The sequence below is a fragment of the Pongo pygmaeus genome, chromosome 1 (genome assembly GCF_028885625.2).
Source record: "Pongo pygmaeus isolate AG05252 chromosome 1, NHGRI_mPonPyg2-v2.0_pri, whole genome shotgun sequence".
NCBI lineage: Eukaryota > Metazoa > Chordata > Mammalia > Primates > Hominidae > Pongo > Pongo pygmaeus.
In genome coordinates, this window is record NC_072373.2 from 227,391,765 (window position 1) to 227,408,580 (window position 16,816).

The window sequence follows — 16,816 nt, forward strand, 5'->3', positions numbered from 1 at the left end:
ACCCCATCCCACCTCGTCAGCTCTGTGCTCTTCATGACTTGCTTTCAAGACTGAGAAGTTACTATTTATTCCTAACCCGCGAATGCGTAAATATGTATGGCATTTTAAATTCAATCATATAATTGTATCTTGCTTTTATTCAGAAGTCATGTTGCTGAAAATTGAATGTAAATCTCATTTACAATTAAAATGTATTTTCCTTTTGGAGTTTTTGAGGAGACGCAACAAATAAGACCCCCTGTCCATGCATTTCCCGGAAGTGAGTTCTGAATGAACTGAGAAATGAAGCAAGAGTAAGCAGAAGGGGCCAGACAGCGCCTTTGTCACCCGCAGAGCTGGGATTGCAGGCGAGCCAGCGTCCTGATACTGCCCAGGCCATGGCCGATGCACTGCCCATGCAGGCAGCATTAACAGGGTCCAGCCTGTGGCTGGAGGGCAGGAGGAGGAGCACACCCACGGGGGCAGCCCAGCGCTCCGCCCTCTCCTCCCAGACTCCCCATGAGCCTGCTCATGCCTCTCCCAGGCAGGAGCATCCCCTCTGCAGGGGTCCTGTACGCTCACTGCACGTGTTCCGTGTTATTTAGGGACTGAAGGTTCTCGAGTATACACACAGCCACCCTTTTTGGTAATAGTTATAAAAATCACACCAGTATGGTTCTCTTGTGCGTTGACATGGTATTGCTTTAAAGGGCATAACCTACACTCACTTCAGTAACGTGCTTTCAGAGGATGTACCCAAGAAAAGGATCTGTGTGCCCTTGGTCACCACAGACTCCCACTGGGTTTGGCTCAGGGTCTCTTGACTTCCCTGAGGTCAGGCACATCGCAGAAAGACAAAGGAGGATACTCTGAAGCCGGTCCCAATGACAGGACAAGGCACCCTGTTACCACAGGTCATAGAAAATATGGGACCCTCTACATCGGAGCTCAGGGCATAGATTGATGCACTTCTAGAAGAGACACTGAAGGGGCGGTTAAAGAGATCCAGGGAGACCCCCGTGCCATTCATGTGACCTCAGAATTCAGAGAGCCTAAACCCTTCAGAGCAAGACGTTTTTCCAAGAAACCATAAAGTTTGCACCAACCGTAGCCCCTGGGCATCCATTTTTTCGGTTGTCCAAGTATTTTTATTTTAAAAAATCTATATCTGTCAATTTATCTTGAAAGGATAAATGCATACTAGCCTTTTTAGCTGTGTGGTTTCTTTTTATATGCAGCTTGAAAGGTATTTTTGATTCATCTATAAAGTGTTCATCAGCTACATTTGAGTAGCTAAATGATAGGCCCTTTTTGGAAGGATTTTTTAAAGTACAGTCCTACACCACTCAATCATGGGGACATTCTGAGAAATGCATCATCAGTCGATTTCATCGAACACCTAGAGTGCCCTCAAACCCAGATGGTACAGCCTACTCCTACACACCTAGGCTCTGTGGCATAGCCTGTTGCTCCTGGGCTGCAAACCTGTACAGCACGTGACAGTGCTGAACACAGTAGCAAGTGTAACACAAGTAGGTATCTGTGTATCTAAACATAGAAAAGCTAAGTGAAAATACAGTGTTGTCATTTTATGGGACCACTGTCTCATGCAGTGCATGACTGTATACAACTTCAAAGCTTTGCCGGTTGTCTTGGTTTTCTTTAAACAGTTTTGGAGTTTTGTTTTTTTTTTTTTTTAATAAAGATTTTTAACTAATAGATTACTTATTGTCCTTATGTTCAGATAATCTCGCCATGAGTGATAATATATGTGTCCTGCATTTAAAAGCAGCACTTTACTGACATGAAAGACTAAAGAATTTCATTTCAAAAGTTGCTCGGTTTCCCAGTTTGTGCCAGCTGCCCTCCTGCCCCAAATGTGCCTGTCTTGAACCTTTGCATTTTTGGAAGCAGTGTGGGGTCTTTGCTGACTGCTGTGATTCTCTACCCAACTCTTAGTTTTTTAATACGTTGTGTCACTTTTGGGCTGGGCCCAGTGGCTCACACCTGTAATCACAGCACTTTGGGAGGCTGAAGGGGGAGGATCCCCTGAGCCCAGGAGTTCAAGACCAGCCTGGGCAAAATTTTAGCCAGGCACAGTGGCACATGCCTGTGGTCCCAACTCCTCAGGAGGCTGAGGTAAGAAGGTCACTTGAGCCCAGGAGATCGAAGATGCAGTGAGCCATAATCACACCACTGCAGCCTGGGTGACAGAGCAAGACCTTGTCTCAAAAAAAAAAAAAAAAAAAGTTACGTCACTTTTGAGCAAAGAAGCTCCAGCATGGCCCATAGCATAGGCTTGTCTCCCTAGACCACTATGCGTGAAAGGCAGGCGCTCCTTAAATATTGATACCTTGGGGCCCTTAAGCATTTGAGTTCCTGTGGAAAATCCTTTGGCTCCATCCTGCCCACTGGTGCCGCCTCATAAGATTGATTTATCTTATGAAAAACTGCAGGTTTCACATCAGACCATTTACTAGCTGCCAAGAGTATGATTCCTATAGGGTTACAGGCAGATCAAATCAAATTTTAATTCCAAGCTTCAGCTCCAACAAGAAAAGCTCGAGAGAACAGGAATCATGTCGCAGGCATCTTTGTACCATCAGTACCTACAGACTGTCCTGTTCAAAGTGGGTGTGTGGTTAATGCTTCTTACCTGCAAGAATGAGATGCTAGCATCTAGAAACCCTCTGCAGAAATTGTTCAGAAAATATAAAAATGTGTTTGCTTTCAGATTTTGCCAATTTCCACAAGAAATTGTCCTTCAAATGGTGGAGAGATGTCGAATAAGGAAACTACAGTTACTTGCTCACCAGTATATGATTTCAAGTAAAATTGAGTTCTACATTAGTGAAAGCTTGCCTGAATATTTTGCACCCTATCAAGCAGAGCGGTTTCGAAGACTTGGGTAAGAATGAAATTTAAAATGTAACATGGCAGCTTTTAGGCTAATTCTACCTGAAAGCTCTTTTTTTTTTTTGAGACGGAGTCTCGCTGTGTCGCCCAGGCTGGAGTGCAGTGGTGCAATCTCAGCTCACTGCGGCCTCCGCCTCCCGGGTTCACACCATTCTCCTGCCTCAGCCTCCCAAGTAGCTGGGACTACAGGTGCCCGCCACCACGCCCGGCTAATTTTTTGTATTTTTAGTTGAGACAGGGTTTCACCGTGTTAGCCAGGATGGTCTTGATCTCCTGACCTTGTGATCCACCCGCCTCGACCTCCCAAAGTGCTGGGATTACAGGCGTGAGCCACTGCACTCGGCCCTGAAAGCTCTTAAAAATGAATTGTCCCTTAACTTTTGGTCCTATGTTATGTACTTCTGTTTGGTTCAAGAGTACACAATTTCTTAACACCTGCCTCTTACTGAATATGCTTGAAAAGCAGCGTTATAATTTCTGTGAATTCTGCTATTCAACTCTACTTTTCAGATGTAGAAATTTTCTTAAGAATACTAATTAAATGACCAATCTGGCCAACATGGTGAAACCGTGTCTCTACTAAAAATACAAAAATTAGCCGGGCGTGGTGGCGAACGTCTATAATCTACTTGGGAAGCTGAGGCAGAAGAATTGCTTGAACCGGGGAGGTGGAGGTTGGAATGAGCCAAGATCGCGCCACTGCACTCCAGCCTGGGTAACAGAACAAGACTCCATCTCAAAAAAAAAAAAAAAAAAAAAAAAGAATACTAATTAGAATTTGAGTTCTAGGGGTTTTTCCTAGGTTTTTCATTCTAGACTTAGCTTTTATTCAAACCTGTTGATCCTGCGTAGGGGCAGTCTAGCTTTAAAAAATAAAACAATAAAAATAAATGAGCTTATTGAGTTCAATCAGAGTAGGGAGCAGTTTTATTGAACAGCACATTTTCAAATTCTTCAGTTGTGTTTTGTTTTTCAGCTACGTGTCTCTCTGTGATAATGAAAAGACAGGTTGCAAAGCCCGGGAACTAAAATCAGTTTATGTGGATGCAGTAGGACAATTTCTTAAACTGATTTTTCACCAAAACCATGTCAACAAATACAACATATATAATCAGGTAAGATGCATGCAGCTTCGCCTTTGATTCTGCCCCTACCTTCTTTGTGGGATTATGTGGTCACGTGTCTTTTCTTAGATGCATTTTCAAGGTGATCTTATAAGAGAGGATCTCTTCTGGGAGACTGCTGAGCTCTCTGAGCTGTGCTGTCTGATCCAGCAGCCTCTGGGCACACGTGGCCAGTGCCCACCACGAACTGGCCTAGTGCCCAGAGCTGCTGCCAGCATCACCAGACAGTGGGCTTCAGAGACTCAGTACAAAAGGAGAACACGAAAGAGTTCTTGAGAACTTTTATGTCAATTGTATGTGATGAAATGATAATATTTTGGATATGTTGTGTTAACCTACATTTTTTAAATTAATTGCATTTTTAAATTTTGTAATGTGCCTGCTTAACCTTAATGACACGTGTGGCTCACATCCTATTTGTGTAGGACAGCACAGTTCTAAATAAACCCTCCCAATGTGCACAAGGTAAATCCCCTGGTGGAAATTGCGGACACATTAATGTTGCATGTAATCCAGAATCTCTCCAGCTCCAGGCTGCTAATTCTTCATCTCTTCCTTCCTCCCTCCCTTTCTTTCCTTCTTTTTTTCTTTTTCTCACATGATTAGTGTAATAGAAATCAATTGTGTCCAAAGCAATCTAGTTAATTAGCACAAGCATTTACAACTCTCCCTGCCCCCTCCAAGAGGAATGCGAGCACCCAGCAAATCAAATCTCTAGACCAAGCAGGTGAGCTGGACAAGAGCGCAAAGGTCCAGTTAAGCTGCCTGGCCCCTTGCAGCATAACATGCCAGGAAGCCAGAAGAATGAGTCTTAACCCTTTTCCTTCCTCCACTCACCTGCATGTGTTTACCAGCAATGACCTGGCTGTTGTCTTGGTTTTCTTTAAACAGTTTGGAGTTTTGTTTTGTTTTTTAATAAAGATTTTTAAATAATAGATTATTTATTGTCCTTATGTTCAGATAATCTCGCCATGAGTGATAATTTATGTGCCCTGCATTTAAAAGCAGTAACTATCTAAAGCAGCACTTTACTGAGATGAAAGACTAAAGAATTTCATTTCAAAAGTTGCTCGGTTTCCCAGTTTGTGCCAGCTGCCCTCCTGCCCCAAATGTGCCTGTCTTGAACCTTTGCATTTTTGGAAGTAGTGTGGGGTTAGTCTACAGTGGTTGGGGGTGCAGGATGGAAAAGTGACTCCCCACCTCAGGTGAGACTCACCAACTGGGAACTGAGTTGTGTTAACTTTTCATCATCTAATTTCCCAAGATCCTTCAAAGATGAGCTCCATACTGAATCTCGAGTGGACGTCTCATTATGAGGCTATGTTAAAACTTTGGGAGTTTTTAGCTATTATGATTTGAACATCTTTTTTTTTTTTTTTTTTTTTTTTGAGACGGAGTTTCACTCTTGTTGCCTAGGCTGGAGTGCAATGGTGCAATCTCGGCTCACTGCAACCTCTGCCTCCCAGGTTCAAACAATTCTCCTGCCTCAGCCTCCTGAGTAGCTGGGATTACAGGCATGTGCCTGGCTAATTTTGTATTTTTAGCAGAGACGGAGTTTCTCCATGTTGGTCAGGCTGGTCTCGAACTCCCGACTTCAGGTGATCCTTCCACCTTGGCCTCCCATAGTGATGGGATTACAGGTGTAAGCCACCGCGCCCAGCCTTTAAATGGTTAAAATAACCATTTGGTTAAGCATTAGAATACTGACTTACATAATTTATTTAAAATTCTTTGTTAATTATTAAAAATTATTTATATTGGCATAACATTTTAACAATTAATACGCTTTGATATACATCATCCCATTTGATAACAGTGTAGGTCAGAGTTTGTTATAAAGGGGTTAAGTCCAGCCTGGGCAACATAGTGAAATCCTATCTCTGCAAAAAAAAAACACAAAAATTAGCAGGGCATGGTGGCTCACACCTATAGTCCCAGCTACCAGGGCGGCTAAGGTGGAGGATCCCTTGAGCCCGGGAGCTCAAGGCTGCAGTGAGCCATGATCACACCACTGCACTCCAGCCTGGGTGACAGACGAGACCCTGTCTCAAAATAAGTAAATAAAAGGGTTAAGTCATTTCAAACATTGTATATTTAATTCTGTTAATTTAACACTTTCTTAGGTTGCTTTGGTTGCCATAAATATCATTGGAGACCCTGCAGATTTCAGTGATGAAAGCAATACTGTAAGTTTGGAAAGTTTTAATTCCTAAGGAAGTAAATGTATTTCTGACAGGAGGGAGTCATTTATTTTCACCCAAAAAATGTATCATCTTTTAATCTGCATAAAATTGACTAGTAAATAACTTTCAGATGATTTTTAGGAGCTATAGCATATGAAACTTTTCTTTAACAGTTTTAGCTGTCCCTCCAAAAGATGAGGATCACTGAACCTTGCTGACAGCTTTATATGAAATAAATCTTGTAGTTAAGCTTTTGTGTTGTTCCTCTTTCTCTCTGAGACACTAAGCAGATGTTTTGCCCCCAAAGGCCTCTCGAGAGAAGTTGATTGACCACTACCTTGGGCACAACAGCGAGGACCCTGCTCTAGAAGGAACTTACGCCAGGTAAGACTCCTGCTCCCCAGCAATGAACTTCTTTTACTTTCCTCAGAATCCTGAAAGGGTCAGTCATTTCCAAAGGATTCTGGACTTAGAGCCTCTAAATTCAGTTTAGAGCTGGATAAGCCACTGATTGGATTGTCTGAAATTTACATAAAGATTAAGGTCACTGTTTTATTTAGCACACCTTCATTTATTTTTTTCCTTTTTTTTTGAGACAGAATTTCACTCTTGTTGCCCAGGCCGGAGTGCAATGGCACGACCTCGGCTCACTATAACTTCTACCTCCTGAGTTCAAGCGATTCTCCTGCCTCAGTCTCCCGAGTAGCTGGGATTACAGGCGCCTGCCACCACGCCCAGCTAATTTTTTGTATTTTTAGCAGAGATGGGGTTTCATCAGGTTGGCCAGGCTAGCCTTGATGGAGTCTTGCTCTGTCGCCAGGCTGGAGTGCAGTGGCGTGATCTCGGCTCACTGCAAACTCTGCCTCCTGGGTTCAAGCGATTCTCCTGAGCCTGACCTCAGGTGATCCACCTGCCTCAGCCTCCCAAAGTGATGGGATTACAGACGTGAGCCACCATGCCCAGCCACACACCTTCATTTATTGCCCAGCAGAGACTACTTCCTTTCTTGTGTTCAGGTATTACTAGAAGTTTCCTAAAATACGTTTAGAACAAAGATCTGTCAGCCATCCTTTGATATTTTATCAGCACAAGCAAATTCATGGTAAAAATCAAAGATATTAATGGACCCAGGTTATCAGTTCTAGAGACATCACCTTATGGCCTCTTCAAAAGTTTATTCTTTAGAAGAGTGAAAAATATGTATCACATACGTTTTTAAAAACACAATTTTGCCGGGTGCAGTGGCTCACGCCTGTAATCCTAGCACTTTGGGAGGCCAAGGCGGGTGGATCACAAGGTCAGGAGTTCAAGACCAGCCTGGCCAACATGGTGAAACCCTGTCTCTACTCAAAATACAAAAATTAGCCAGGCATGGTGGCACACACCTGTAATCCCAGCTACTTGGGAGGCTGAGGCAGGAGAATGACTTGAATCCGGGAGGTAGAGGTTGTGGTGAGTCGAGATTGTGCCACTGCACTCCAGCCTGGGCGATAGAGCGAGACTCTATCTCAAAAAAAAAAACACACACACACCACAATTTTTACCAATCCCTCTCTACCCATTAAAAATATTTTTTCTCACTGGTAAATTTGGCTAAAAAAAAAAAAAAGGGTATGGGGAAAGTTCTTCATGTTAACAATTGTAGGCCGGGTGTGGTGACTAACACCTGTAATCTCACCGCTTTGGGAGGCCAAGGCAGGAGGATTGCTTGAGATCAGGAGTTTGAAACCAGCCTGGGGAACATGGCAAAACCCCATCTCTACTAAAAATACAAAAATTAGCTGGGCGTGGTGGTGCGTGCTTGTAGTCTCAACTACTCAGGAAATTGAGGCAGGAAGATCGCCTGAGCCGAGATCACGCCACTGTACCCCAGCCTGGGTGACAGAGTGAGACCCTGTCTCAAAAAAAAAAAAAATTATAGATATTTTTCTGCTGCTGTTGCTGCTTCCTCTTTTTTTTTTAGCAGTGTAAGGACCGGGGGTGAATCCACTTTTGGAGAGCTAAAGGGCCCCACCGTGCCATCCTCGGTCACCCTTTCTGTCCCGGGCACCTCTTTGGGGCAGTGGCTCCCTTGCCACCTGCCTGCTGTGGATGACAACGAGGGGACTCCATTCCAGAGGTGCCTGGTCTAAAGGAAAGAAGGGAAGGGCTGCCATAGTTGCCGCAATGAGAAAAAAAGAGGAATTGAAATGTTTTTTAGGCTGAGCGTGGTGGCGCACACCTGTAATCCCAGCACTTTGGGAGGCTGAGGTGGGCAGATCACTTGAGGTCAGGAATTCAAGACCAGCCTGGCCAACATGGTAAAACTCCTTCTCTACTAAAAACACAAAAATTAGCCAGGCGTGGTGGCGCACACCCATAGTCCCAGCTACTTGGGAGGCTGAGGCAGGAGAATCCCTTGAACCTGGGACGTGGAGGTTGCAGTGAGCCAAAGTCATGCCACTGCACTACAGCCTAGGGGACAGAGCAAGACTCCATCTCACAAAAAAAAAAAAAAAAAAAAAAAATTTAAATAAAGAGGAATTCCAAATAATCCTTGGTTCTTCTCTGACAGCAGCTTCCCAATAAAGAAAAGATCAACTTTTTAAACTTTAATAGAAATTTCAAATTTGTCCGCATTTGGTGTAATTTCACTTTTACCTGCATACAGACTGCTCGCATAAAGTGATTAATTCTTGATCCAGGCTCTTCTGTTTGCACACAACCTGGATCAGATTCTCTCTGCAGTTGCTCAGGAGCCGCATGCGATTTGCTGAGCATGTGCACTGGTGGACAGCGAGCCTTCCCTCCTGCAGAGGCTACACCGCCTCCGCACAGGCCTGGTGCAGACCAGAGCTGTCATAGGCACTTGTGAGTGTGGAGTGCTTAGAGAGTAGAGGCTATTCATGTAATGTCTATAAAAAAATAACACCAAGGCCGGGCGCAGTGGCTCGCGCCTGTAATCCCAGCACTTTAGGAGGCCGAGGCGGGCAGATCACGAGGTCAGGAGATCGAGACCATCCTGGCTAACACGGTGAAACCCCGTCTCTACTAAAAATACAAAAAATTAGCCGGGCGTGGTGGCGGGCGCCTGTAGTCCCAGCTACTCAGGAGGCTGAGGCAGGAGAATGGCGTGAGGTGGAGCTTGCAGTGGGCCGAGATTGCACCACTGCACTCCAGCCTGGGCGGCAGAGCAAGACTCCGTCTCAAAAAAAAAAATAAATAAATAAATAACACCAGCCTCTCGGTCTGTCCCTCAGATGCCTCCTTTGTGTAATAGAAAAATCACAGTACTCTTCCCATCCTTCAAGCTGGCAATTGGAAGCACTGTGGGGAAGGAGCACTGAGAGTGGATGGCTACCTCCCTCCTGCCAGCCTCGCCACAAAGACCGCAGCTGGGGCTCTGCCCTTACTGAAGCAAGTGCAGTAGGGCAGGAACAACCAAACTGATTAAGTCTTTAGTTTCTCAGTATCGCCAATAAAGCTTCTTTCTGTTATTTTGATTTAGACTTTAAATCTGTTGCCTTAATCCAATCAGCCAGGTGGGATGGCAGGCTGTGGTTTGCCTGTCCTGCCCCACACCCGGGGTTTTATGAAGGTTAAGTGCAAGGACTGGGAAAAGCTGTGTGACTGGCATGTGCGGGCCTGTGCTGGACATGGAATCCGGTCATTGCCGCTGGGGGTTCTGTACCAAAGTGGATAGATGGCACCCCACACTGCTGCTGAATCAACAGGAGCTGGGACTGGGTGCCACAGGACATGATGTTCACTTTGAAGGATTTTTATAATCAAATGAAGTCTTTGTGTTCATCTCTGGGACAGCAAGGCAACGTGACGTAGACTTAAGAGTGTCATATGTGTTACACTAAAAATAGTTAATGTGATCTTGTAGACACCCCAAAATGTTTCGCTGTTTAGTCACCCCTGGGATTAGATACAGCTCAGAGCTGCTGGTGCCGTCCCAGCTGCCAGCCTGTGGTGCTGCTGTGAGCGAAGTACCGTGACCTCAAGGGTGGGGAGATGCCAGAGGGGGGCTGTGAGTGCTTAAAGAGGACCTATTCCCATGCCCCACTTGAATTCATTATAATACAGATTCACCAACTACACTTTTATGACAAGTGTTTTCATTAAAACGTACCTGTCTCGAAGGATGTTCAAGTCACCGTAAGCAGCTGGCTTGTTTAATGGGGTTGATACAGCAGCTGGGACACTTCCATCCTCATCCTCTCGTAAAGTTTTGTTGCTTGGTGAGACTAGCTTTATTGTTTACATTCTAGACCCTACTATAGAGCTCGAAAGGAGGAATAGAGGTCATATTTAATCAGAAATGAGCTATTCAGGTGACTGCAAAAGATCACTTATTTCTGAAGGAATGTTTTTGATCTCCTCTAGGATATGATGGTTGACACCATATAACTTAACCCTTTGAGTAAAACCTCAGTGGTAGCAATTCTTAACCTATCATGTTCATCAAAAATACTGTGATGTTGGCTGGGTGCAGTGGCTCACACCTGTAATCTCAGCACTTTGGGAGTCCGAGATGGGTGGGTCACCTGACGTCAGGAGTTCCAGACCAACCTGGCTAACATGGTGAAACTGCGTCTCTACTAAAAATACAAAAAATTAGCCAGGCATGCTGACTCACGCCTGTAGTCCCAGCTGTTTGGGAGGCTGAGGCATGAGAATTGCTTGAACCCAGGAGACAGAGGTTGCAGTGAGCCCAAGATCATGCCACTGCACTCCAGCCTGGTCAACAGAACGAGACTCTGTCTCAAACAAAAAAATACAGGCTGGGCGCAGTGGCTCACACCTATAATCCCAGCAGTTTTGGGAGGTTGAGACTGGTGGATCACTTGAGGTCAGGAGTTTGAGACCAGCCTGGCCAACATGATGAAAACCTGTCTATACTAAAAAATACAAAAATTAGCCAGGTGTGGTGCCACACACCTATAATCCTAGCTACTCAGGAGGCTGAGGCAGGAGAATCGCCTGAACCTGGGAGGTGGAGGTTGCAGTGAGCCAAGATTGCGCCACTGCACTCCAGCCTAGGCAACAGAGTGAGACTCCACCTCCAAAAAAAGAAAAGAAAGAAAAAAATACTGTGTTGTTATAAAATACGGCGCCTGGACTCCATCTTGGGCCCACTAGTCACATTTCTTAGGGTGGGGCCTGGTCATCCATTTGTCTTTGTTTTTGTTTTTCTCCTTGTTCTGCATTTGATTCACATTCACTGTCGTATTCCCAGGGCCCATAACAAGGCGAGGCCCAGAGTCTGCACTCTGAGCGAATGCACTGGAGGCTCAGATGCCCTGAAGTGCAGTTTGGTTCATGGTCAAGAGCATGCGCTTTGGAGTCGGAAAGGCCTGCTTGCAATTAAGAGCTTTGTGACCTGAGGCCCGTTACTTCTCTGAGACCGGTTTTCTCATGCAGGAAATGCTCTGTGAACCATGATGGGGCAGGGTGGGGAGGGGCATCTTCTCAACCGTGCATCTTCAGCACTGAACTCCTAGGGCTTGAAATTATCTCTAAAATATGCATTTCTTCCCTTTAGGAAATCTGACTATATTTCTCCGCTAGATGACTTAGCTTTTGACATGTACCAAGATCCAGAAGTTGCACAGATTATACGAAAATTAGATGAAAGAAAACGGGAAGCTGTCCAAAAGGAACGCTATGATTATGCGAAGAAACTAAAACAAGCTATTGCTGATTTGCAAAAGGTATTGCTTTTGGAGAAAACAGTTCCTAATTTATGCCTGTAATAGGTTTTATGTATACTTAGAATAACTACATGGTAAAAGAAACCGGTTACTAAAAGCCGTGAAGTTAGTGTAAGTTCAAAGATTTCAGCAAAATAAAGTTACGGAGACAGATAAGCGCTTTAAAAATGTAAATGGAAGCAGAAGCTTTATCTCTTCAGACTCACGTTCAGGTGTCAGGGTCAGCCACCTCATTACTAGGACCCCGAGCACGATGGGAAAATAGGAAAACCAGCTATCCTGAAAGTCATGACCAACCCATGGGCTTATTAAATGTCCGTACAGCAACAGCAGCCAGACCTTTGCTGAGTGTGGCCCATTCCTTCCATTTCCCTGTGCTCGCTCCCTCTCCTCGCAAGATGGTTCAAGCATGATTCTTAAAAATTAGCTTTGCATTTGATGTGAGTTGATCCAAATTTGAAACAAAAAGCAAATATTTTGTGCTTCAGGTTGGTGAGCGCCTTGGGAGGTATGAGGTAGAGAAACGCTGTGCCGTGGAGAAGGAAGACTACGATCTCGCCAAGGAGAAGAAGCAGCAGATGGAGCAGTATCGCACCGAGGTGTACGAGCAGCTGGAGCTACACAGCCTCCTGGATGCCGAGCTGGTGGGTGCAGGAGCCCGGACAGGGTGGAGGAAAGCCTAGGAGAACAGAGATTCAACTGTGTGGTTCACAAAGGTGGATAGATGTCTTTGAAGTGTAGTGTAAAACACTCTGCAGTGCTCAGGGGACAGTTATCATAGATGGCCTCAGCTCTGTGCCTACATCAGGGAGGCTTTGCCTCAGCATGTTCTTTCAGGAGACTCACAGTTGTGGGAAAGGGAACGAACCGGGGTCAGGAAAACCAAGGCCCTGCTGCTTTTCTGCTGCATCCCTTCATCTCTCCAGCTACGTCCTTATTTGGAAAAGGCAGTGATGACCCTGCCCCACTGACCCCTCAATGTTGTAAGGATCAAGTGAGAACGTAATGCTAACAGCTTTGGTGTATTGAGAACATATTTCCCATAAGGTGCTCTGCCTCTGATTTTAGAACTCATGCAAATGGGGCATTCAGCCCACATGACAGATAAGGAAACGAAGGTTCTGAGATATGGAATAGTGATTGAGAGTGCACACTCTCAAGGCCAGGCATGGTGGCTCACGCCTGTAATCCCATCACTTTGGGAGGCCAAGCCTGGAGGATTGTTTGAGCCCAGGAGTTCGAGACCAGCCTGGGCAACATAGACCCTGTCTCTACAAAAAGTAAATAATAGCCAGGCCTGGTGGCACACACCTGTAGTCCTAGCTACTCAGGAGAGTGAGACAGGAGGATCACTCGGGCCCAGAAATTCGAGGCTGCAGTGAGCTACGATCGCACCACTGCACTCCAGCCTTGGTGATGGAGTGAGACCCTGCCTCTAAAAAAAGAGAGCACACTCTGGAGCTGGACTGTCTGGGTTCAAATCCGGACACCACCATTCCAGCTCTGTGATCACAGACTAATTCTTATCAGCTTTATGCCTCAGTTTTCCCTCAGCTTTCAAGTGGGGGTAAAAAGAGTAAGCATTAATGAGCCTACCTGTCGAAAACAGTACCATGCCCAGTGTGCAGCAATTGTGCAGTCAGCTTTGCTTGTTGGGATTACACAACATCACTTTCCTTTGTACACACAGTGAATAGCGGTGCCAGATTTTGAATAAAAGTCCACTTGGGTCCAGCCCAGGTGCTTTCTCCACACCACTGTGCTCCTGCAGGGGCACGTATGTGTGGACATGCTCCATGCACAAATGCTCATTCCTTCACTAGCATTTTGGGTGTGTATGTCACTTTTGTAGTCCACACAGAAATGCGGAGAGACAGCTGAGACGAGTGCAACTTGATTGTGTGGGACTTTCAAGTAGATTTCACTCCGTGGAAGTTTCTCTTTGGTTTTGAAATTTTTCATTGTGCCAAGGAGCCTCTTCCAGCACAGCTTTCTAAAGTCTTATTCATCTGAAGGAATGAGATAGATATATCTGGCGTGGCAGTTGTATTTGAAATTAAATGTTCCTTTTTGTTCTCTAGATGCGAAGACCTTTTGATTTGCCCCTCCAGCCCCTCGCTCGTTCTGGCAGTCCTCGCCACCAAAAGCCAATGCCCTCCCTACCACAACTGGAAGAAAGAGGAACAGAAAACCAGTTTGCAGAACCTTTCCTTCAGGAAAAGCCTTCATCATATTCTCTAACTATTTCTCCTCAGCATTCTGCAGTAGACCAGTTACTCCCTGCCACAGATCCTCATCCAAAGATCAATGTAGGTAATTCTGTTTCAGATTGGCATTCAATTTATTTGGGTATTTGCAGAGGACATGTGTTGTGCCAGGTGCTGTTCCCATGCATGGGGTGCATGAGTGCACCCCAGCCAGACCCACCTCTGTTTCATTCTAGGAGCCGTAGTGCTGAGTGAGAGCATAGCCACATAAGCAATAGGCCTAATGACACCTTGTGAGCATGTTTATTAAAATCAGGCTTGATGCTTATTTCTAAGCAATAAACTAAGAAAATATCAGAGATCTTGTCAGAAAAAAAGATGTAATAGCCTTTACTTTAGTAGTCTCCATGTCAATTGAACTGAAATTTGCTACCAGTAAACAGTCATTGAGGCGGAATCTACCTTGCTTTTTTTTATTAGGTCTGTAATGAGTTTAGAAAGTAATAGAAAGCCTCATCTAATCTTTTCAATTACATCCTATTTGTTGTATAAATTATTCTAACCTGATGATACTGATATTTAGCAAAATAACATCTTTCAGATCAGGTAAGTAAGTGCAGTAAGCCTGCCAGTGAGAGTTGCATCGGAGAATGTGACCTATGGATCTCCCCAGCGCTTTCCTCTCTCCTTCACTCACTGCAGGCAGAGTCCCTGCCCTACGATGAGCGGCCTCTTCCAGCTATTCGTAAGCATCATGGGGAGGCAGTGGTGGAGCCGGAAATGAGTAATGCAGACATCAGCGATGCTCGAAGGGGAGGCATATTAGGGGAGCCAGAACCCTTAACTGAGAAGGCCTTGAGAGAAGCCAGCTCTGCCATCGATGTGTTGGGAGAAACCTTGGTAAAAAAAAAACAAAACAAAACAGTGGGGGGCAGAGGTGAGGGAAGTCTATATGGTATGCACACCTCTGTGTACTTACACATAAAGGAGGGAAAACGCCCAGGGCTTTGCATTTGTAATATTGTCGACTTCCCTTTGTTCTTCCTGAATTGGAAAGTCTTTTGTTAACTTTTTTTTTTTTTTTGAGATGGAGTCTTGCTCTATCACCCAGGCTGGAGTGCAGTGGCAAGATCTCCGATCACTGCAAGCTCCACCTCCCGGCTTCACGCCATTCTCCTACCTCAGCCTTCTGAGTAGCTGAGACTACAGGCGCCCGCCACCACGCCTGGCTAACTTTTTGTAATTTTTTTTAGTAGAGATGGAGTTTCACCCTGTTAGCCAGGATGGTCTCGATCTCCTGATCTTGTGATCCGCTCACCTTGGCCTCCCAAAGTGCTGGGATTACAGGCATGAGCCACCGCGCCCGGCCTTTTTTTTTTTTTTTTTTTGAAACAGAGTGTCGCTCTGTCACCCAGGGTGGAGTACAGTGGCATGATCATAACTCACTATAGCCTTGAACTCCTGGCCTTGGCCTCCCAAAGTGCTGGGATTACAGGCATGAGCCACCGCGCCTGCCCTTCTGTAAACTGTAAATTATGTGAAACAGCAGAAACATGAGCTAAGATGTACCAGTGAGTACTCATTTCAGCCTGGGTGTTTCTTTCTGGCATTCATGGAGCTTGTATTAAACAACTGCTCCCTTCTGAATACCAGCTAATTCCAGCGCAAAAGGATGGCACAGCAAAAGATGGAAGTATCTCCTTATGGAAATGAGTAGAGTTGGCCAGGCGCAGTGGCTTATGCCTATAATCCCAGCACTTTGGGAGGCCAAGGCGGGTGGATCACGAGGTCAGGAATTCAAGACCAGCCTGGCCGAGATGGTGAAACCCCATCTCTACTAAAAATAACAAAAATTAGCCGGGCATGGTGTCAGGCACCTGTAATCCCAGCCACTTGGGAGACTGAGGCAGGAGAATTGCTTGAACCCGCAGGGGGACGGAGATTGCAGTGAGCCGAGCCACTGCACTACAGCCTGGGCAACAGAGTGAGACTTTGTCTCAAAAAAAAAAAAAAAAAAAGAAATGAGTAGGGTTTTCCCCTCATTCTCAGCTTTAAAATATTTCTCTTGGAGAATTTAATACTTTTTGTATTTTAACATAGTCTTAAATTTCCTTATCAGAAAAAATTATTTCTCTAAATATGCATATTTATTTGTAAAAGTTCTATTATTATAAATGAATCATTTTCATTTATAAAAGTTCTGTTATTAGAAATGAATCATTTTAGTTTAAAAAAAAAAAACAAAGCCTTCAAGTTGTATAGTATTGGAGGATGGTTGTGTGATGTCATGCAAATGCTGCCTGTTTTGTGGTAGGTTGCTGGGGCCTATTCTAAGACATGGTCCTACCGAGAGGATGCACTGCTTGCCTTGTATAAGAAGTTGATGGAAATGCCTGTTGGAACCCCAAAAGAAGATTTAAAGAACACACTGAGAGCATCCATCTTTCTCATTAGAAGAGCCATAAAGGACATTGTGACCTCCGTGAGTGTCCTCAACTGGCGCTGGCTCCAGCGTGCATAGATGAGATCATGCGCCATACCACAGAAGACCAGAGCAGCTTGAGAGAGGACCAGTTGGTCATTGACGTGATCACCAACTGTAACTCGATAGAATCACTAAGAAATGAAGTTCTCTAGCAAGAGCTATATTGTGCAACTGATCTTACATGAAGGGTCTGGGAAATCTGCCTTTGCTTGGGTCATTGTCT

At 45.0% G+C, this 16,816-nt stretch overlaps 1 protein-coding gene across 2 annotated transcripts in view; it reads left to right on the forward strand.

Moving 5' to 3' along the window:
- The window catches only part of CEP104 (centrosomal protein 104), a 43,819-nt gene that overhangs the window by 5,858 nt on the left and 21,145 nt on the right, over window positions 1-16,816 (forward strand). For both annotated transcript variants that reach the window (XM_063660039.1, XM_063660042.1), the window contains exons 3-11: window positions 2,714-2,887; window positions 3,872-4,010; window positions 6,143-6,205; window positions 6,510-6,586; window positions 11,733-11,901; window positions 12,390-12,545; window positions 13,983-14,210; window positions 14,811-15,008; window positions 16,423-16,590. In XM_063660039.1, coding sequence (XP_063516109.1) covers window positions 2,714-2,887; window positions 3,872-4,010; window positions 6,143-6,205; window positions 6,510-6,586; window positions 11,733-11,901; window positions 12,390-12,545; window positions 13,983-14,210; window positions 14,811-15,008; window positions 16,423-16,590 — 1,372 coding nt within the window. The remainder of the gene's footprint in view (window positions 1-2,713; window positions 2,888-3,871; window positions 4,011-6,142; window positions 6,206-6,509; window positions 6,587-11,732; window positions 11,902-12,389; window positions 12,546-13,982; window positions 14,211-14,810; window positions 15,009-16,422; window positions 16,591-16,816) is intronic.